Source organism: Mus pahari, chromosome 5 (assembly GCF_900095145.1).
Source record: "Mus pahari chromosome 5, PAHARI_EIJ_v1.1, whole genome shotgun sequence".
Classification (NCBI taxonomy): domain Eukaryota; kingdom Metazoa; phylum Chordata; class Mammalia; order Rodentia; family Muridae; genus Mus; species Mus pahari.
In genome coordinates this window covers 19,430,247-19,453,208 of record NC_034594.1, presented here as the reverse complement: position 1 = coordinate 19,453,208, position 22,962 = coordinate 19,430,247, and the positions used below count along the sequence as shown (strand labels likewise).

The 22,962-nt window shown below is 46.9% G+C and overlaps 1 protein-coding gene across 4 annotated transcripts in view; it reads left to right on the top strand.

Annotated features, from left to right (window-relative positions):
• The window catches only part of Chst10 (carbohydrate sulfotransferase 10), a 29,622-nt gene extending 15,317 nt beyond the window's left edge, over nt 1-14,305 (top strand). For 3 of the 4 annotated variants that reach the window (XM_029539384.1, XM_029539385.1, XM_029539386.1), the window contains 4 exons: nt 4,166-4,257; nt 6,410-6,644; nt 10,014-10,119; nt 12,146-14,289. In XM_029539384.1, coding sequence (XP_029395244.1) covers nt 4,166-4,257; nt 6,410-6,644; nt 10,014-10,119; nt 12,146-12,683 — 971 coding nt within the window. In that variant the 3' untranslated portion in view covers nt 12,684-14,289. Of the gene's footprint in view, nt 1-4,165; nt 4,258-6,409; nt 6,645-10,013; nt 10,120-12,145 lie in introns of all 4 variants that reach the window. The other variant, XM_021198346.1, reaches the window with a different exon arrangement.
• Nucleotides 14,306-22,962: the final 8,657 nt, after the last annotated feature.

The window sequence follows — 22,962 nt, the reverse complement described above, 5'->3', positions numbered from 1 at the left end:
AATGCTAACCCCAAAGCTCCCTATACCCTCCCCTAGCCCTGCTCCCCAACCCACCCACACCCACTTCCTGGCCTTGGCATTCCCCTATACTGGGCATATAATCTTCACAAGACCAAGGACCTCTCATCCCATTGATGGCCGACTAGGCCATCCTCTGCTACATATGCAACTAGAGACACAAGCTCTGGGGGGTACTGGTAGGTTCATAGTGTTGTTCCTCCTATAGGGTTGCAAACCCCTTTAGCTCCTTGGATACTTTCCCTAGCTCTTTCATTGGGGGCCCTGTGTTCCATCCGATAGCTGACTGTGAACATCCACTTCTGTATTTGCCAGGCACTGGTATAGCCTCACAAGAGACAGCTATATCAGGGTCCTGTCAGCAAACTCTTGGGGGCATATGCAATAGTGTCTGGGTTTGGTGGTTGTTTATTGGATGGTTCCCCGGGTGGGGCAGTCTCTGGAAGGTTCTTCCTTCTGTCTCAGCTCCAAACTTTGTCTCTGTAACTCCTTCCATGAGTATTTTGTTCCCCAACCTAGGAAGGAACCAAGTATTCACACTTTGGTCTTCCTTCTTCTTGAGTTTCATGTGTTTTGCAAATTGTACCTTGGATATTCTAAGTTTCTGGACTGATATCCACTTACCAGTGAGTGCATATCATCTGTGTTCTTTTGTGATTGGGTTACCTCACTCAGGATGATACCCTCCAGATCCATCCATTTGCCTAAGAATTTCATAAATTCATTGTTTTGAATAGCTGAGTAGTACTGCATTGTGTAAATGTACCACATTTTCTGTATCCATTCCTCTGTTGAGGGACATCTGGGTTCTTTCCAGCTTGTGACTGTTATAAATAAGGCTACTATGAACATAGTGGAGCATGTGTCCTTATTACAAGTTGGAACAACTTCTATGTACATACCCAGGAGAGGAATTGCTGGATCTTCTGGTAGTACTATGTCCAATTTTCTGAGGAACCGCCAGATTTCTTATTTCCAGAGTGGTTGTACCAGCTTGCAATCCCACCAGCAATGGAGGAGTGTTCTTCTTTCTCCTCATCCTCGCAAGCATCTGCTGTCACCTGAATTTTTGATCTTAGCCATTCTGACTGGTATGAGGTGGAATCTCAGGGTTGTTTTGATTTACATTTCCCTGATGATTAAGGATGTTGAACATTTTTTTAGGTGCTTCTCAGCCATTTGGTATTCCTCAGTTGAGAATTCTTTGTTTAGCTCTGTACCCCATTTTAATGGGGTTATTTGATTTTCTGGAGTCCAGCTTCTTGAGTTCTTTGTATATATTGGATATTAGTCCCCTATCAGATTTAGGATTGGTAAAGATCCTTTCCCAATATGTTGGTGTCCTTTTTGTCTTATTGACAGTGTCTTTTGTCTTATAGAAGCTTTGCAATTTTATGAGGTCCCATTTGTATTAAGGAAAAGTAATTGTTGCTTCCTGTTATTTTTGTTGTTAGAGTTGGGATTCTGTTCTTATGGCTGTCTTCTTTTAGGTTTGTTGACGGATTACTTTCTTGCTTTTTCTAGGGTGTCATTTCCCTCCTTGTGTTGGAGTTTTCCCTTTATTATCCTTTGAAGGGCTGGATTCGTGAAAAGATATTGTGTGAATTTGATTTTGTCATGAAATACTTTGGTTTCTCCATCAATGGTAATTGAGAGTTTTGCTGGGTATAGTAGCCTGAGCTGGCATTTGTATGCTCTTAGGGTTTGTATAACATCTGTCCAGGATCTTCTGGCTTTCGTAGTCTCTGGTGAGAAGTCTGGTGTAATTCTAATAGATCTGCCTTTATATGTTACTTGACCTTTTTCCTTACTGCTTTTAATATACTATCTTTATTTAGTGCATTTGTTGTTCTGATTATTATGTGTCAGGAGGAATTTCTTTTCTGGTCCAGTCTATTTGGAGTTCTGTAGGCTTCTTGTATGTTCATGGGCATCTCTTTCTTTAGGTATGGGAAGTTTTCATCTATAATTTTGTTGAAGATATTTACTGGCCCTTTAAGTTGAAAATCTTCATTCTCATCTATACCTATTATACTTAGGTTTGGTCTTCTCACTGTGTCCTGGATTTCCTGGATGTTTTGAGTTAGGATCTTTTTGCATTTTGCATTTTCTTTGATTGTTGTATCCATGTTCCCTATGGAATCTTCTGCACCTGAGATTCTCTCTTCCATCTCTTGTATTCTGTTGCTGATGTTTGCATCTATGGTTCCTGATTTCTTTCCTAGGGTTTCTATCTCCAGAGTTGTCTCCCTTTGGGTTTTCCTTATTGTTTCTACTTCCATTTTTAGATCTTGGATGGTTTTGTTCAATTTCATCACCTGTTTGGTTGAGTTTTCCTGTAATTCTTTAAAGGATTTTTGTGTTTCCTCTTTAAGGAGTTCTATGTGTTTAGCAGTGTTTTCCTTTATTTCTTTAAGTGAGTTATTAATGCCCTTTTAAAAATCCTCTACCAGCATCATGAGATATGATTTTAAATCTGAATCTTGCTTTTCGGGTGTGTTGGGGTATCCAGGACTCGCTGTGGTGGGCATACTGGGTTCCGGTGATGCTGAGTGGTCTTGGTTTCTTTTAGTAAGATTCTTACATTCGCCTTTCGCCATGTGGTAATCTCTGGTGTTAGTTGTTATAGCTGTCTCTGGCTGAAGCTTGTTCCTCCTGTGATTCTGTTAGCTTCTGTCAGCACTCCTGTGAGTCCAACTCTCTCCTGAGTCCCAGTGGTCAGAGCTCTCCTCTTGCAGGGAAGGTGCACAGAGGCCTGGAGCTCAGCTCTGCCTCCTGGCTGAAGATGAAGGCCCAAAGGGACCCTGTCCAAGGAGCTCTGTTGAAGCTCCATTTCTTATTGGATGATCCTTGATCTTAGTGTTTTGGAAGCAGGGTAACACAGATACCCTTAGGCCATTCTTTCTTGCTGGCTCTGTTCTTTGGAGCTGAATCCCTGGTGTGGAATCCTAGACACATTGCGGATATGTTTTCTTCATGTCTGCCAGTCTGTCACGATTTTCTTAGCCACCTGAGTTGAACCTAGAGTTCATCTGTCCTGACCCGCTGCTGATCCGTGCTTGCTGCTCAGCAAGAAAGCCACACTGATACATTTGTGCAGTGACCTATCCTTAGCAAATTTCTTTTTCTATTGAACAAGAATCTGGTATTAATAACCAGATTGTATCAAAGAAAATAAATCCAACCCAGTGATGTCATGATTTGCCAAGATTTGAAATACTAAACACCCTTGAGTGGATCTTGGATATTTGGAAACATTGTTTTCTTCATCTATTGGACTTTCTATTTCAGCCTTCCTTGGGCTGACTGAAGCCTGGCAGGTTGCTTCTAAGTGGCCAAAGGGCAGAAGACACGACTCTGCATATCCCCACACTCTGTCTGTCTGGCTTGTGGCTGAGCTGCTAGGCCGGGGTACAGCATCATTAAATAGCTATGTCAGGCAGTGAGGAGAAGGTTGTGACCACTTTTAGAAAGGCAAAGCAAAGAGGTCCTCCGTTCACAATTGTAGGTACAAACCCATAAACAGTCACAGCCATGGTTGTGACTGTTAGCAGACATAATCTTAACTGTGAAGATGCCCAGCCATGCCTCAGGATCTTCAGAGGCTGGAGACTGGCTTCTGAGGGGGCTGAGTGGTGGGAGGGACTGACATCTGACCACAGCAGGGATGCTGGCAGCTGCTGAAGAGAACCCCCCACCAGCTAAGCTGCAGAAACTAGGCCATGCTGTGTTTGCCCTTTTGTCTGTCTTCCTGTGGTTTTGATTTGTTTGCCTTGTGGCCTTGTGGCCAGTGATGGTGATCATCTTCAGGGAGCTGTCCCCCCATGTCTCACTCCTGTGCCCATTGCCCTGTTTAATTTTTAGGTGTCTCATCTGTTAATGTCTTTGTGTCTTCTAGATTCAAGTTCTCTGTGAGTATGAGGCATGTAAAAGCTCTCTCCTGGTCCACAGCCTACCTTTCCCTCCTCTTCAGATAGGCCTTTGCAAAGCCCAGGTTTTCACACAGACTGACCTTCAAGTTGGGTTGCCTTTGCCAGAAGCCAACGGGACGTGGCTGGGAGGGTGCAGTGACTCCTGGAGTGGCATTCTGTCCCACTGATCTCTGTGCCCTGCCTTCTGTGAGAACATATGTGAATCTGTCCTCCAGGGTATAGTGCCAAACAGGAGTTTGTGTTCCTGACGACCATGCCGGAAGCAGAGAAGCCAAAAGGAGAGAAGCATTTTCCTGAAGTCACAAAGGTGAGCACAAGGTTTGTCCCTCTGACGGGGATACTGCTTTCCTTCAGGAACACTGCACAGGGACCCTGTCGTGTGGGAGTGGCTGCTCCCAGTGACTCTCACAGGTTCCCACCCATATCATTGCAGCTTTGTTTATGAGATAGGTTGAGAATCCCAAATCTGAAAATCTGATGTATGAGAGTGCGCATTCGGAAATTGAGCACCAACATAGTGCCATAGTGGAAATCCCTACACTGCAAAGCTTTGTCGTGTGCATCAAACTGTTTAAAATATTCTATATGGCTAGGGCTATCACTCAGTGCTACAGCTACTGCCTAACGTGTACAAGGTCCAGGGTTCAATTCCCAATAATCCCCTAAAACTTTTATACAATTACCACAGTGTGTATATTAGACACAAATGAATTTCAGGTTTGGACTTGAGTCCCTAAAATATCTCATTTTGTAGATGGAAATATTCCAAAGTCAAAAAAAAAACAAAAAACAAAAAACAAAAAACTGTTCTAAATCCAATGCGTTTCTGCCCCCAAGAATTTTGGACGAGGGACAGCAAGGGTTATTCAAATTGGAGTTTCTTTGTTTTCTGTTTCTGTTCATTGTTTCAGCTTGGGTTTGGTGAGATGGTTATGCTACATCCCTCACCGTGGGTTGTCTGTAGGTGTCGGTTGTGCAGAATCCCTTCCTGACGGATGAAGTCTTGGCTTCACTGGGGGATGGAGAGTACTGAACAGGGTCAGGAAGAAACTGGGAATGTGGAAAGATTTCTGACCCAGAGTGGAATTCTGGGGTCAGAGGGAACATGGGACCAGACTCCAGACTCTACAGAGGAGGAAGCTGAATCCAGGGCAAGGGAGGGACCCCCAGATGATCTACACAGCAGAGAGCAGGGCCAGCCCGGCTGTCTGCTCTCATGGAGTCCTCGATGCCTCTGCAGGGCCACTACACATAACTCTCTTTGTTCGCTGTCCAGGGAGAGGGGTAAACTTAGGAAGGTCCCTCCCCTTGCCAGTTCTCATGCTGAATCCAGAAAGTGCACATCATCACAGTTTGACTGGAAAGGATGAAGTGTCCACTGCTAACGATGTCTGCCAGTTCTAGACTAGACTGGGGCAAAGGGCAGGTGCTGCCTGGTTCACCAAATGAAAATGGCAAATGAGAACCCAGTAAGAACAGAAGGAAGCATCACGGTCAGAGGCACAGGCACCATTGTGGTTTCTTAGCAAGACATTCATGTAGGAAAGGCCAGGTCTGCAAAACTCTTTTGTGACAACTCAGGGGCAGAGCCTTAATAGAAAATATTTAAGTACATGAATAGAGAATACCACAAGGGCAGATGAGCTATTCGCAAAACAGTTCCAGGTGAGGGTCCCCACTGAAAAGAGACTGCATCAGGAAAAATAGATCTTACCCTGTAGTGGTCCCTTACAAATTCAAAATGCCTCTTAGAAAACACACACACACAGAGAGAGAGAGAGAGAGAGAGAGAGAGAGAGAGAGAGAGAGAGAGAGAGAGACTCAAACACATGTCACAGTCAGTAAGGGTTTCTGAACATTAATCTATAAAGTTACTGGCACAGCTCCTCCTACCCATCGATTCCCCTCAGTTCTTCCTCTTCAGCCCCCCTCCTCGCCCACACATACAGTGACTATGCTCATGTGCACACACACATGCACACGCTCTCCATGCCACACAGTTGACCCAACGAAGGCTTTCTTGAGCTTGCTGCCACACACCCAGTCAAGACTCAGCAGCTATGGAGCGATGGTCCCGCTGACCTTCAGAGTCATGGAAGATGGAGGAGGGCTTGGGTCCAGGACTGCTCATGTCAGGGATGTTCTCCATTGTGAAGTAGTTCCATCCGTGGCCTCCTCATGCAGAACTCCAGCTTACTCATCTTTTCAGTTGATCGGATCAGTCTTTCGAGGATAACCACAGGAATCAAGTGGGCATCTGTTCTCCTGGGCACCTGCCCCCATCTGTCTCTTAAACTCGGCAGGGCTGTGGAGAGAGGGTGGGGACGAGCCATGTGAAGTAGCAGGAGATAGTGTTTGTCACTGTGGAGATGGGAAGAAATCAAGAGAAGGGGGCTTCAGGGTCTCCTGCTGCTTCATAACCATGATCTTTCTGCCTCCTCAATCCCTCTCATTTACAGCCAACTGGGAAGACGCCACCGGACAGCCGTCCCGATCAGCCCCCAGTTTATCTGGAGCGGCTGGAGCTCATCAGAAACATCTGCAAGGAGGAGGCTCTGCGGAACCTCTCTCACACCGAGGTCTCTAAGTTTGTCCTGGATCGAATATTTGTCTGTGACAAGCACAAGATTCTTTTCTGTCAGACTCCCAAGGTGGGCAACACCCAGTGGAAGAAAGTGCTGATCGTCCTAAATGGTATGTATGTGTGGCGTGTGGGGGTGTCCCTCTGTGAAGGGAGAGGGATTGAGGCTGGCATTGAAGGATGGAGTGACTTCTTCTGAAAAGACCCACGACCTTTCCAGATGGTTCTCTGTGTTGTTTTCCACACTCCAGTTATGCTGTAAAAATTGGAGGGGTTAACTTATTGGTTTTGGTTTTGCAGTGCTGGGCATAAAACCCAGGGCTGTGTGTATGCTAGGCAGGCTATCTGCCACTGAGCTGTGGTCCCATTGGTGGCTTTAAGATGTTTCGGTCAGAATCAAGGGCAGGATTTCCTGGGTTTTCACAGGCATAGCTGGCCATCCTCACTCGGCTTGTCCACCCCCATCAGTCCTTCTTCTTTTCCATGTATATGCTGGGTCTGTCTTGAGTACTGCAAGGCTCCCACATTCCCCGAAGTACCCTATATTTAAAGAACCCACAACCGGAGCCTGGGAGGAGACTCTCACCTCCTGGGCCTCGGGCAGCTTCGCTCGTAGACCGAGTCTCTGTGTGCTGGCTGGAAAGAGAGAAACTAAGTTAGCTCGTTTCAGAAAAATCTGATGTTTATTGGGGAAATGAATTAAACTGTAGAAAAATGAGTTCATACGCTGTAGTTCTGATTACCCCACTGCTCTGCTTAGACACCAGGTTTGTTTCAATCCCAATTAGTCTAAAATAATCATAGGGTGCCTGTTAAAACTAAGCTCCAACGGACTGAGTTCCAGCAAGCAGAGGTCACACCCTGGGTACCGTGGGACAGGTTCCTGGGGTTCAGCATTGTGCCCACAGCTCCCACGCCCGCTCCTGGCATTACTGGCCAGTGCCAGCTGCCTTTTGCACTTTGTCACCGGGGAAAAAGGATAAGGCCTCCCCTTCTGGGTACATCCACAGTATGAAGTTAGTGTGCCCCAGGACAGTGCCAGCATGCTGAGCTTCTGAATGGGAGACCAAGAATATAAGGTAAATTGGGAACAAAGAATACACAGAGAGGCTCACCTATGGGCCATGGCAGTGGGAAGCATCATAACTCACTCATAAGGGTGGGAGGAAATAGAAGAAGGCTACATGAAATGTGTGTGTCAACACAACCTGCTGGCACAGCTTCTCTGACAGTTCTGGGACTCACAAGCACAGAGCAAACTTCCTGTGTATGTCAGAATCACGTATTTTATCAGTTACAGTACATGTACAGTTATAATTTTTTTTAAATTGAAAACAAAGAACCCCCCCTCCATCCTCTTGACACCCACAACATGGTCAGTGAGAAGAAAAATTAAATTTATTTTAAGAAAGCCTTTATCATCTAACTCACTGCGCTGTCTAGTAGGAAAAGTCAGCTTGTTGGTTTGTAAAACCATGTGGACTCATGCAATGCTATTTCCTAAAACAGAGAAGAAAAAAAAAAAAAAAAAAAACTAAAGCTAAATGTGTAGGCGTGGGCTGTCCAGGCCATGTAAAGCAGGGAGGTCCTCGTGGCCATCCCCAGCTGACCTCCCAGTGTGCTTGGACAGTGAGTGGACCCAGGCACAAGTCCAGACCACTGGCTTTTTTCCCTTCTCTCCTCGCGTAAACTGATGGCAAGTCTGCTCCTCGAGATGGGTAAAGGGGGAGCTTTTATTACAGTTGTGAGACGTGGTGGTGGATGGGCCAGAGAGGGGGGGGGGGAGAAGACAAAGCAAGAGCATGTTGAAAAAATGACAGGATTATAAGGAGCATGAGGAGCTGTGGGGTAGGGGTAGAGGAGCTGAGACTGAGCTGGGGGCAGTTTAGGGTCAGGAGGAGGCAAGAAGAGCCAGGGTCCGAAGAGACCCTGAGATATATAACAGGTTCTTGTGACACTGTGGGAGCCCAGGGGGTATCTTGTGCTTTGCTATGCTAACAGATCTTCCTGAAGTGCATCACAAATAATGATTTGTTCCTTTGGCCAGTGAAAAGAGGGACAGCTCCTTTCTGGAATGGGGAACAGGCTTTACAAGTTCTCAAAGAGTGCTGGCTTTTTTTTTTCCAACTGACAGAATTTGGGGAGATTGAGTCTCCTCAGGGTCTGACATCAGGTCTCATCATGGTCAAATGTGCCAACCACGGGGCTCTGGACCAGGGCTTAAGTGGTTGGATGAGGAGGAATGAATGAGGGGAGGCTGTGCCTCTCACATGGGTGGCTCAAGAGAGCTTTTTCCTTGTGGGGACAGCACTGGGTCAGGATAAGGCCAGATGCTACAGTTCACAGAAGCTAACTAAACCCTTCAGGCTCCTATCACCCTTTGTCTCCATTGGGAAAAGAAAAGGCTTCGCCTCCCCTATCCGCTACAGAAACCTGGCCCCGTTCCTCAGACATGTCCTCCCTGCCTCTGGTGCCAGCTAGGAGTTTTCATCATCAAGTGTTGCATGTAGCCTTTGCTACCCTGCCTAAGCTCTGGGGATGGATTGCGCTATCAGCTCCTGCCCGCTTCCCTTGCATCCATGGATTAAAGGCACACATGCAGTTGGTCTGTTTCAACTTGCCTTTTGACACAATTACTGGACACTACTTTTCTCCCGCCTGGAGAAGTGTGCCCTTATCAATATTCTTATATCCGCACCTCTCTACCTGCCCTAAACTGTAGTTGCTCAATTACATCAAGTCTCAGCTAAACATCCCCGGCCCCTGCCTGTACGGCCACTCCACCAGAGATCGCACATGACTGGTCACCTTTTCTCCCTCAGAAGCATGGCACACCCTGTCTCTCCTCTCCTTGGGGTCTCTCTGCTTGCCTCCAGGGACCCGGAAGTCCCGCCTATCCCTCCCATCCAGCAATTGGCCCGTGGCTTCTTTACTGACAGATCAAGAACCAATTGGGGAACAGGACCTTAGCATCAGACCGGCAGAACCTTTGTCCTTTGCCATGTGGGTGGCCGTGGGGTTTGTGAGACCCTGGTGCTCTGGTAGTACTGTGCTGTAAGAGCACAGTCTGCCATGGAGATGAGGGCTTGCCAGTGCTGGGGGCATAGGTGGATACTGCGCTCCACATCATGTCCCTCCAGCATCTCCTGCCGTCTCAGGGATCAGATAGAAAAAGCAATAGCAGCTTTAGGAAGATTTAGCCTCCTAGGTACACGAACAGGGCTGTGGGGTCAATATTCTTTTTGTTTCCTTCCCTTCCCCAACAGAAACTTCTTTTCTTCAGTCAGCTGATGGATAGAAGGACTGTTCTCCATTATGTTACTGCCTCCAGCGGGACAGCTGGAGTTCAGGAGTGTACTTGTGGACATTGGTTGTGGGCTTCTCCTGTGTGCTGTGGAGATTCTGGGGCCTGGGATGGCACCTATGGGCACCTGTAAGGGTCATACTGAGGTAATCCATGCACCTTCTCTTGTTCCCCCCAGGAGCATTTTCTTCCATTGAAGAGATTCCTGAGAACGTAGTCCATGACCATGAGAAAAATGGCCTTCCACGCCTCTCTTCCTTCAGCAAAATAGGAATTCAGAAGCGGTAAGGGCAACTTCTTCAGAGGGGAAAGGGAAGGGTGATTTTTCAGCCAAACCTCTGGCTCAGTCTGTACTTGCTGTGTGGTCCACAGAGCCCCAGGTTCAGGCTGTACTTGCTATGTGATCCACAAGGCTCCAGGCTCAGTCTTTGCTTGCTGTGTGATCCACNTTGCTGTGTGGTCCACAGAGCCCCAGGTTCAGGCTGTACTTGCTATGTGATCCACAAGGCTCCAGGCTCAGTCTTTGCTTGCTGTGTGATCCACAAGGCTCCAGGCTCAGTCTGTCCTTGCTGTATGATCCACAGGGCTCCAGGCTCAGTCTGTCCTTGCTATGTGATCCACAGGGCTCCAGGCTCAGTCTGTGCTTGCTGTGTGATCCACAGTGCCCTAGGTTCAGTCTGTACTTGCTATGTGATCCACAAGGTTCCAGGCTCAGTCTGTCCTTGCTATGTGATCCACAAGGCTCCAGGCTCAGTCTGTACTTGCTATGTGATCCACAAGGCTCCAGGCTTAGTTTGTGCTTGCTGTGTGATCCACAGGGCTCCAGGCTCAGTCTGTCCTTGCTATGTGATCCACAGGGCTCCAGGCTCAGTTTGTGCTTGCTGTGTGATCCAGAGGGTTCCAGGCTCAGTCTGTGCTTGCTGTGTGATCCACAGGGCCCCAGGGACCACTGTGTCAACTGTTTTGTGTTGGCATGCAGCGGCCAACAGTGTTCTTAGTGTCCTGCTCAGTGCAAATCTCAGCCTCCTGAGAACTTCAGAATCCCTTTCCCAACCTCGTCAAAAAGGCCATTAAAGTGTGCATCGGATTATTACCAGAAGTGGGCAGCGCTTTGTGTTTTGGTTTTGTTAAGTTCTTATGGATTCCTTACTAAATAAGATCATTTCTCCATTATAAAAAAAAAAAAAAGTGCTGTACACTTTGCCAGGGTACCACGCCCACGTCTTCATGTACTTCCCACTGGGGTAGTAATGTGTGCAGGTCGATCACAGAAGACAAGCCCCTTAGACAATGGCAGTATAGTCAGCAGCTGATGAGAGGCAAAGTTCTCCCTTTTAGCTCTAAGGTGGCTTTACAGAGCCAGACTGAAGGGGTCAGAATACAAGAGCTCCCCCTCAGTGTCAGGTCCAGCCTGGGCTAGGCCCTCCTTGCTTTTCAGCCCTTTGTTCTTTGTTGCTTTTGGCCTTGGGTATCTCAGTCTTCACAACTCTACAAACTTAGGCCAGAAATGGTCCTGGGTGTGGCCTGGGCTCTAAGGGAATCTTCATGGGACTCCATGAGACTGCAGGAATTAAGACAGGCAGCTCATGGACAAGAAACAGCTTCTGGCTTTCAGGTAAGCGCGCTGTGGGAGTAGTGTTGCCGCAGACACTGATATCTCTGTTGTCCCTGTCACGCTACCACAGGTCCTTCGAGCCCATGCCCCTACTGTGCTGCATCTTGCCCGGGGCACTTTCCTATGGGAACTGTGTGGCCTGGCTTCCTGCTCCCTCATCCCACTCTACCCTTCCATTTCTATAACCCTTGAGAGTTTGGGCTGGAATCTTTAAAGCTATGCCCATAAAATAAGCCTCTAGCCTCCATAAATACGGACTCATGCTTCCAGCCCTGCCCAGGAACCAAACTTGTAAAAGCTTTTTGAAGTTTCCAATCAGCCAAGTAAAACAAACCTTTGGTTCAACAGTTTCACACCAACCTTAGAAGCTTTCCCGTTTGCTAAGCCTCTGTTTCCTCATCTGTAGAATGGGTTGGTAGCGACGACCAGTGCACGGTACTCAGAGTACACTGTGCATGTGAGACATACTCCACAGGGGCTAGCCTGGCGTGACTCCCTCTCCCACAGGGGCTAGCCTGGCGTGACTGCCTCTCCCGCAGGGGCTAGCCTGGCGTGACTGCCTCTCCCACAGGGGCTAGCCTGGCGTGACTGCCTCTCCCGCAGGGGCTAGCCTGGTGTGACTCCCTCTCCTACCCTCTTATCTGTTACCTCTTGGAGCATCTGCCTCATCTCTGACCTTATTTTTCCTTCCTCAGATTGAAAACATACTTCAAGTTTTTTATTGTGAGAGATCCCTTTGAAAGACTGATTTCTGCCTTTAAGGATAAGTTTGTTCACAATCCTCGATTTGAGCCTTGGTACAGGCATGAGATAGCCCCAGGCATTATTAGAAAGTACCGGAAGAACCGGACAGAGACCCGGGGGATCCAGTTTGAAGATTTTGTGCGCTACCTGGGTGATCCAAACCACAGGTGGTTAGACCTTCAGTTTGGGGACCATATCATCCACTGGGTGACCTACGTAGAACTCTGTGCACCCTGTGAGATAAAGTACAGTGTGGTCGGACACCACGAGACCCTGGAGGCAGATGCCCCGTACATCCTGAAAGAAGCTGGCATAGACCATCTGGTGTCATACCCCACCATCCCTCCGGGCATCACCATGTACAACAGAACCAAGGTTGAACAGTACTTCCTGGGCATCAGCAAACGAGACATCCGGCGTCTCTATGCACGCTTTGAAGGGGACTTCAAGCTCTTTGGGTATCAGAAACCAGATTTCTTGCTAAATTAATGTGTCAGACCCTTGAACATTGCCAGATCAGGAGTTGGCTAGGTGAGATGTGAGCACAGAAACGGTACTTTCTCTACTGTGTCCCATGGTTCCGTTCACGGATGATATTGGGCTCTGATTACCTGCTTAGCTCAGGTGACTCCCCTCCCCAGCCTGTGTCACCCCCATGAAAGGTTAGGAAAGACTGGATATTTGCAGATGGGTGGACAGACCCCGGGAGGGCGTGTTAGGAGCCCGCTGCCTTCAGCTGTCATGTTGTCATCGACACCGTGCCAGCTAGCCAGTGGTCGGGTAGTGTCCCCCGTGACCTGTGGATTGTACAGACCCAGCACTTTCAAGAGAGATGGAGATGCTGAGTGGCTGCAAAGGTTACTGGGACCCATGCAGCGCTGAATCTAAGCCAGAACGATACCTCTTTCTTTCACCTTGACACAGCAGTAGCCATAGAAGCAGACCATACTCTCCTTGAGCTTGAGGCCCTGTGACATTTGGTGGTGGTAATCACAGAACAGTCTGAGAAGTCTGACCTTTCAGGACCCAGGCTAGCCCATTCTTTGGGACCTCTGACCCTACAAGCACCTGCTTCATGCTGCAGAAGAGCTTCTCTTCTGGAAGTGAGGGTGTTATCAGAACATCATCTCTGAGGACTTAGAACTTGGTACAGGGAAGGAGGAGGGACCAGCCGGTCCTGGGAACGCAGGCTGCTGTGGAATCGGGTACCGTTGTCTTTGACCCCTGCTTTTGTCTTCGACTGCCCCATCAGAGTGAGCTGCAGGGGCGTTTCCACCTGTCTCCTGAATGAACCTCCCTGTCCTGAAGGGGAGAGAAGGCAAAGCATCTCCAGCGGGTAGAGACATGCCCTTGCTGACGTGCCAGGACAACACACAGGCCCGCCGTGCCTGCTCTGCAGAGTCCAGTGCTGTTTACAGACTGCCAAGTCCATTCATATCATCCTACGGCCCTGAGTCTAATAGTGCCACCATCCTCAACTGAAAGACCACAAGTTGGATAATCAGATTCATTAGCAATAAAATCCTGGGTGAGGCTACCTCTGGTGACGTCATAGGGATAACAAGTCACCAGTCGTGGCACTGAGGCCAGCCCCAGCAAGAAGAAAGCCACAGCCGCAGTCTCGGCTGCCAACCAGCAACAAAGGGCTATTTAAGATGATGGGGCAGCTTCTCTCAGCGAGTCTCTGGCCCAGGGTTGAGAGGAATTGTGCTAACTTCTCCTCAAGGCTACAGCCCTACTCTCAAAAAGCCTTTCCTGAACTTGTAAATGTGAAAGTAAAATAAAATGTAAAATGTGTGCCAAATCTGACCCATGATTCCCAGGGGAGGGGCCTCCAGGACCACTGGTAACTCCCGAGGCCAGGGACGGAGCCAGGGATGGGGCTACAGACTGGGAGGAGGCTCAGCCCTTCCTTGTGAACTGATGCGCCATGAACGTGATGTTGGGTTATTTGTTAGTGAAGTTTTAGCAAAGCCTATTTAAAAATCCCTCCCGGCCTGAATTGCTGATCAGAAATCTCTTTCCTGTCTTTGGACAGGCAACAGTGTCAATAATGTGTGTGTGAGGTTAAGGCCTCCGAGTTAGTCTTGATTAAAGCAGCATTTTCTCTCAGAAACAAGTGTGTCTGGGTTTGTTTGCTTGTTCCTGGCATTCCGGTCATGTTCCTAACACACTTTGCCAAACTAGGAAATATTTCTACCACTTACATCTGGAACAGGCCACCTCCACACAAGGCTCCTAATCCCAGACAACCAGTATCCCCAGAGTGGGACAACCTGACACCCCTCTCCCAAGGTCTTTGAAGGTCCTTGTCTTCAGCATCCTGCTCCTCTTCCTCTTCCATCAAGGAGGCCATCCTTTCCCTGTGCCCTTGGGCCACTGCTAAATTCAGACCTTGATTGCTCTCCTTCCCTCACTGCTCAGAGGCAGCTCAGAGGGAGTGTTGCACCCCCAAGCCTGACCTCAGACCTCACATTAGCCCCTCACACCTGATCGGACACGGGGTCTCCTGGCTGAGAAACCATCTTTTTTGGGAAGTTGGCAGCACACTCACCTCCTAGACTCACTGGGGTCATAGAGTCACCCTCAGCTCTGCAGGATGGACCTGACCCCTTCAGCTTAAAGCTTTGGAAAGTGCACCAAAGACTCTGCAAGACTTTGGTCATCTGGTGTTGGCAGCCTCAGCTGGTTCCCTTGTGACTGCAGGAAGAGAAGCAGCTCTGATCTGCGGGCCCCTGGTTTTCTCAATGCACAGCCTGCCCTCTTCCCTCCTGCCTGGTTTTGTCTGTTTCCTTTGAGGCTGGCAGGCAGTTCCATCTCTATTCCTGACTTCTGTATTAGTTCTCTAGAGGAGCAGAACTGATGGAATAAATATCATTCTCTCTGTGTATGTATGGATAGACTATATACACACATATATCTATCTCTTACCTGTGTATCTACATAGGTGTCTTAGGGTTTCTATTTCTGCACAAAACATCATGACCAAGAAGCAGGTTGGGGAGGAAAGGGTTTATTCAACTTACACTTCCACATTGCTGTTCATCACCAAAAGAAGTCAGGACTGGAACTCAAGCAGGTCAGGAAGCAGGAGCTGATGCAGAAGCCATGGAGGGATGTTCCTTACTGGCTTGCTTCCCCTGGCTTGCTCAGCTTGCTTTCTTATAGAACCCAAGACTACCAGCCCAGAGATGGCACCACCCACAATGGGCCCTCCCACCCTTGATCACTAATTGATAAAATGCCTTACAGCTGGATCTCATGGAGGCATTTCCTCAAGGGAGGCTCCTTTCTCTGTGACAACTCCAGTTTGTGTCAAGTTGACACACAAAACCAGCCAGTACATATGGATAGAATGCACACACACACACATATATAGTATATATATATATATATATATATATATATATATATACTATACAGTATATATAGTATATATATGTATATTATTACATATATACTTACACATATATATGGATAGAATGTACATACATATATATACTTATATACATACACTCATACACATAAATATGGAAAGTGGATTTACTAGCATGGCTTACACACTATGGCCCAGCTACTTCCGCAGTAGTCATCTACCAGTGCAAAGTCCAGTAGTTGTACTGTGCATGAGTAGTTGTACTGTGCATGAGGCCAGATACCACAGCTGATCTAGTTTTTGGAAGAATCCTGAAGAAGTTGGCTCTAATGCCACGAAGGAATGGTCTTGCCAGAAAGAGCAAGCAGACAAAGAGAGCGAGTGCCCTTCTATGTCCAGCAGAATGTTGCTAGCAGAAGGCATGGCCCAGATTAAATGTGGAACTTCTTACTTCAAAAGATTCCAATTAAATTAAGAAAAATCCCTCAATGGTGTGCCCAGCTGCTTGGGTTTTAATTCATTCAGATATAGTCAAAATGGCAACCAAGCAGAGCTATAGAGATGCAGAGCTGGAGAGATGCAGAGATGCAGAGCTGGAGAGAGAGATGCAGAGCTATAGAGAGAGATGCAGAGCTGTAGAGAGAGAAGCAGAGCTGTAGAGAAGCAGAGTTGTAGAGAGGACCAATGTTAGGACCATGGCTCACACCCACACTCACGTCTCAATGTATTCTCCCATTCCTTGCCATCTTGATAGGCTGAGAATGTTCAAAGCCTTCATATGCTTTTGTTTAATAACTAAGCCTCGAACTCTTTTCTCTGTGTTCACAATTTCCCATGCAGGTGGATCTCAGATTGTAATGGTTACTTCCTGAGAAAGTCATTGTAAGCTGAAAATACCCTGAGTCAAAATTGAATACCTTAGCCCATGGGCATGGTAGCTTAGCAACACAGCACACAGTGGGGCATCAGTTCTTGCTCCTGCCATTGGCCAGCTGGCAGCTCATGTTTCTGTTTGGCACTCCACATTGCTAATCTGAGGTAAAGGATCAACATCCAAAGTACAATTTCCACTCATTGATTTCTCACCATCAGAAAGCCAAAAAGTCAAAATGTCCTAGGTTTAAAAAAAAAGTCCTAAGTTCCTAAGTTAGAAGTTGTCTGTATGGAAAGTCGTGAGAAACCACACCACTCCTCCAGCACTCTGACCAGAAATTTTAGCAAAACATTTGATCTGTTCACTTTCAAGTTCCACTTGCCACCCAAAACTCCAAGACAGACACACTCCACCCAGGTTCTTGACCACTCCATTCAACAGTGTGTTTCTGACGTCTCTCTGAGACCGCCCCAGAATGGCCTTGACACCACTTTTCCTCCTACTGTGTGTGTGTGTGTGTGTGTGTGTGTGTGTGTGTGTGTGTGTGTGTGTGACCAGAAGAGGGTATCAGATCCTGTGGAAGTAGAGTTACAGAGAGGGTTGTGAGACATCATGTGGGTGCTGGTGTTAGTTGAAAGCAGCTTGTTCCTGGACAGATCACACCAAGCCAGCACAGTTCCTATGAAGAGAAGTCGTTTATTGAAGGGGGGGGGGGGAGAAGTGAGAAAGAGAAAGAGAGAGATGGGGTCTCTGTCTTTTATCTGGGCTGTGATGTAGGTGACCCAGGTGATGCAGGTGAGGCATGAGCAGGGAATGTGCTGCTGTTGCCATGGAAACAGATGCAGGAAGGTCCTGTTGCCTAGGTGATGACATCATTGCTGGCTAACTGTAAACAGCTTCTGATGCTAACAGCTGAGGACTGAACTCAGGTCCTCTGCAAGAATAGCAGAATCTGTTAGTCACTGAGCCATCTCTCCAGGCCCCAGTTTTTGTGGTATATTGTCTAAGAAGATGGAAGCTGTCTCTATGTCCCCTGTTCTCAGAACACACCCCAAGAACACCTATAACAGCCATACTTGTTGCATGCACTTCAGAATTCCTCCATCCCTGATTTGTGCAACTGCTCCCACATTGATAAATGTGCAATATAGCAGCGCCTGTTTCTCAATGTTGATGCCTTTCCTACTCTGCCTTGTAGCTTAGGTTTTTCAAAACCTATTTTTAATATGGATTCGTAAATGCTTTAACCTCCCTTCTAGCCCACCACCCACCTTCGCTGGTTAAAACTGGTTAAGCCCCTTCGCTGATCTAACAGTTGCTACTTTCTGTGTGTTCTCTTCTGTTTGCTTGCTACTCTTTCCTTAGAAAAGTACTAGAGTCTACACTTTCTGCCATTCCTCAAGCTAGCAAGTTTAATATATACTTTGGGGGGGGGGTCTTTATACATGTTAAAACGACTGATGTGTGAGCACGGGGCCGCTTAATATCACATCACACTGCTTTGGAAATTAGGGCGTCGGAATCTCCTTTCCAGCTGGCTCTGCCTAGAATTAAGACCCAGAGCCCTGGATGAATTCCTCCAGCTGTTTAAAAAAAGGGAGAAGTATATGTCTCCATGTGGAACCTGAATGAGTGGAGCAGAAGGAAAGAAATATGGCTGCCCATTCCAACACTGTCCCGGTAATGATATTTTTCAGTACATATAAGTCAGAAGCAGTTCTTAGTGCCTGGGTGAGAACCCATAATAAGCATGGCTTCAAGATCCTTGCAGAGAACATGCTGGATATCCAAGTGCTGGCGGAGAGCATTCCGTCTGCCTTCCTCCTCAGTTTGCCCATGTGTAGTGTCTAACTCAAACTGAATAGCTTCACGCCAGTACAAGAATGAAGTCATACTCCTCAAGAGACCACATGGGTTTGTATGCTCACAGACGATAACAGGCCATAGCTCATTGAAATTTGAACATGGTGCTTGTGGTGGTTTGAGTAAAGATGGCCCCCAGAGGCTCACATGTTTGAATGCTTGGTTGCTAGGGAGTGGCCTATTTGAGAGGGACTAGGAGGTGTGGCCCCAATTAAATGCTTTCCTTTATAAGAGTTACCATGGTCATGGCATGTCTTCACAGCAATGGGACAATAACACAGGGTCTCCATAAACCTAGCATTCTCCTTCTATAAGTAGCGAGCCCTGTGGAGACCTCTGGCTTCTTGTTGCCCAGTCATGTGTTATCTGGATCCTGCCTTTTTCAGAGCCCCAGTAAGTCTCGAAGTTTCATCCTTGGACTCCAGACCTGGGCTACAGACAATGTGTGGGTTTCCAGCATTATCTATCTTTCCTGGCTCTAGTGCTTTCTGCCACCATAGATCCGAGTGCTTTCTCCAGAGACTTGCAGCACCCCACACTCTCTGTTACACCCTCCTCCGCTTCAGACAGAATCCTGTCTGATTCCCATCGGCACCCACCAGCCCCTGCAAAGAAATTACATATCTGTCTGTGTACATATCTTCTGTCTTTTCATGAAGTTTCGTGTTCCTAGGGTTATAAATTCTGAGAATGGATTCTTTCCCTTGGTATCCATAGTCTACATACACCCCTGTTGTATATCCCATTGGTTACATCATAACATGGGTGGGTAGTGTGTGCAAAGGGAACAGGCATTTCCCTTGTCCATTCAGTCCTTGATAAAAAAATTTTGGGTGCTTCCAGTGTTACACCTTATTCCAGTGGTTGAGATGGCTATGAATACATGCATAAGTCTTTGTATGGATAGTAGATTATCTTGTACGGTAGGGATAGCTGCTGAGTCACAAGTGTTCATTCTATGTATGTGGTGCTGGGGATTGAGCTCAGAGCTAACACATGCTAGCTAGCCAGGTATTTTGCCACTGGGCAACACCCCAGCCCTCCATATTTTTATATGGAAAGAAAAATCATTGTTATGACTTCAAGGAGGTTGCTAATGTAAAAAACTAGAGACAATGTCAGTATTACATGGAGGTTAAAACAAAAGAGATAGATACAGATAGATTGCACAAATCGACTCACGAGGAACCAGGATTCATGCCAGGCAGTGGTGGTGCACGCCTTTAATCCCAGCATTTGGTAGTCAGAGGCAGGCAGATTTCTGAGTTCAAGGCCAGTCTGGTCTACAGAGTGAGTTCCAGGACAGCCAGGGCTATATACTGTCTCCAAAAACAAACAAACCAAAAAAAAAAAAAAATGGGATTTCACGCAATGGTGAAGCCCATTGCTTTGTGTGTTTCCTAAAACCTAATAAAAATAAGGACTGGAGAGATGGCTCAGCAGTTACCAGCACTGACTGCTCTTGCAAAGGATTCCTAGTATCCACATGACAGCTCTCATCTGTGATCCAGACCAAGGGGGGGTTGACACCCTCTTTTGGCTGCCATGGGTACTGCATGCACATACACACATGCAGGCAAAATACACATAAAAAGAAAGAAAAAAAGAAAGAAAGAAAAAAAGAAAGAAAGAAAGAAAACTAATGAAAACAGAATAAGTGATTGCCATACCTTAAAACTTAAAATATGAATATAATTAAAAGTTTTCAGCAAAATGTTTCCTAGTTGTCAGTTATTCAGTAGCATTAGATACTTAACTCAAGGTTGTAGGTAACTAGGAGAGGCCACCCTACAGGAAGGCGAGGAGGGCTGCACAGACCCAGGGACAACTGCTCTGGGTGCTAAGAGAGTGATATAATTTTCCACTCTCCACAAAGCCTGCATAAACCGCTGAGATTAGTTTTAATTACATAGTGTTTCACAATTCCAATGTCCCCACTGGTTCTTACCCGTTATACAAAGAACCAAGCCAAATATGGACACTGATGCAGCTTTAGATAAAAGTAGTTGAGGACCTCAAATCTGTATTATTATTTTAGACTCTGTCCAAGGTATGTTAAGGGGTCCTCGAGCCTTATAACCTGTGTAGGAGGTTCCCAGACCGCTGCATGTCCACATCATCCTCCAGGGGGCGCTGCTCTTCCTTGCCTGGGCTCTGTTAAATCCTGCATCCCTCAGTAAACTCACTTTGCGGGAAAGGCATTTTAAGATTGTATTGGAAGCTCTAAGGATAAGAGTTAGAAAATACTGCTGTTTGGGATTAGGCCCAGGATCTGTGGGGGTAGGATTTGTTTGCTTAAGGGAAGGAAGGAACAGAAAGAGAGCCAAGTTTACAGAGCGATTGCTAGATGCCTACGAGCCGTGAGAAAGCCGATAAAGCAGTTTTGTCTGTTTTATCGATCATAAGTTCATAAAGCAAATAAGAGAGAACTCCGCTTCTCAGAAGGCAATCCCTAACAAAAGGCTGCCGGCGTCTGCGGGATTTTGTCTGGAATGATGGTGGCATGTCATTCGTCCTTCCGTAGGACTTTATTGTGTTTTCGCTCCCTGCTGGAGCAGCCCCAGAAACAGCTGTGGCGAGTCGCAATCACTCCAAATCTTGCTCTGAGAGGAACAGAGTCTAGCTGTGGGCTCAGAGCAGCTCTTCTGTGAGGGAAGGAAGGTCTCCACCTGCCGTGGGGGAAACAGCTCTGACATGGTGTGGTCAGTCTGTCTCAGCCTGCAGGGATCTTGCCAGGGTTTTGGATGAGTCAGGAGAATGGTCTCTCCATACCCATAGGGGCTTGGGGATTCATCAGTGTCCAGAAAAGCCACCCAAACAGGACTAAGTAATGCTCAAGCATTTTGTACCAGTGAGCAGTTTTTTTCTATTCAAGTTGTAGATAATTATTCTACAGGGGTTGCAAACGTAGGAAGCAGAAAAATCAAGCTGCCTTAACAAAGCTTCATGTATGTCTGTCTATGTATGTGCATATGAGATCAGCAAGCCAACAGCTTCCATTCATGGCAAAGACATAAAAGGCATGTGCTACACAAAGGTGTTTTTTCTCTTTAAATACTGTACAGTCCATAGACAGGCCGTTTTATTGTTTCTCCTATTATTAGATTGGCACTCACTAATAACCCCAGCTGTCTTAGTTAGGGTTTTCCTGCTGTGAACAGACACCATGACTGAGGCAAGTCTTATAAAGGACAACATTTAATTGGGGCTGGCTTACTGGTTCAGAGACTCAGTCCATTATCACCAAGGCAGGAACATGACAGCATCCAGGCAGACATGGTACAGGAGGAGCTGAGAGTTCTACATCTTCATCTGAAGGCTGCTAGGAGAAGACTGACTTTCAGGCAGCTAGGATCTTAAAGCCAATGTCCACAGTGACACACCTACTCCAACAAGGCCACGCCCACTCCAACAAGGCCAAACCTACTAATAGTGCCACTCCCTGGCACCAGCCATCTGATTCTGCTTTTGCAATCTTAATGACAGGTGACTTTAAAGCTGTGGGAATTGCATGGGCCTGTGATAACCTTGAGGCACCCAGGTGGGTGCAGCAGTACTGACAAGAAAATGAAAAATGGAAAAACGCAAGAACCAGTCCCAGGTCCCACAAGGGCTGGCTGTGCAGAGTAGGCGTGGGTGAGACTCCTTTGTGTCTTCTACCTTGTTTCCTTTTTGGTATACTTGCTGGCTTGCTTGATGAACAAATGGATCTGAACAATGAAACCAACGCCTACAAGGTCTCTGAAGCTGAGGCACAAGCTACTTTGCAATGAAAATGTGTTAGGACCTTAAAAGTAGTGTGTTCATGCATCCTGTGTCTCAGGACATTATGGGGAAAATTCCTTCTCTGATGCTGTACAGGCTTGCATTTGGGGTCTGTAAAGGTAAGAGAAGGCCATTGGGCTTCATCTGATCCATAGCCTCGTTACTGCTCAGCCAATATTAATCACTCCTAATAAGGGCTGCAACCAGCTCTGAGCATGTAGAGCAAGGAGTGGCTGCCTCACCCGGAAAACTCTGTCCTGTGTACTGTGCATGGGTTAGGTGGTTGGAGGCTCCCCAGAGCTGGCTTTTAAATTTTCTAAGCCCTGTGTATTCCACACCTGATTTTTTAAAATTGTCTGACAAAGGTCACTTTGTCAAAGGAAATGGGAGCAATTGCAATGATGTTCCCAGCATCCTCCCACCGGCCCGTTGTCCATCCACTGTTCACCTTTGAAGCTTACAAAATCTTCCACCCCACATTTGACTATCTATCAATGTGTTTTCCCACAAAGTTATGGTATAGGAACAACTGTGAAACTAAGAAGTGCCACCAAGGGATTATATCAGAGTCTAATGAGCATTATGGTGAGATAGTAAATGACCCCCAAAACTCATGATGGATAGACATCAGGGACCAATGCAACAGTGTTCAGAGATGGGGTCTTTGGGACGTAATTGGATCACAGTGGCTCAGATCATACCAATGGATCAATCCACTTAAGTACTAATAGTTTAAGGGAAGAGCTATCTCTATGTGTGTCTCACCTCTATATCTGCCCTCACTCCATATTTCTTCTCTCTCTCAGTCTGACTCTATCTCTCTGTCATTCTGTCTCTTGTTATCTCTTTCCTCTCTGTGAATATCTCACTTCTGCCTCTCTTCTTCCTCC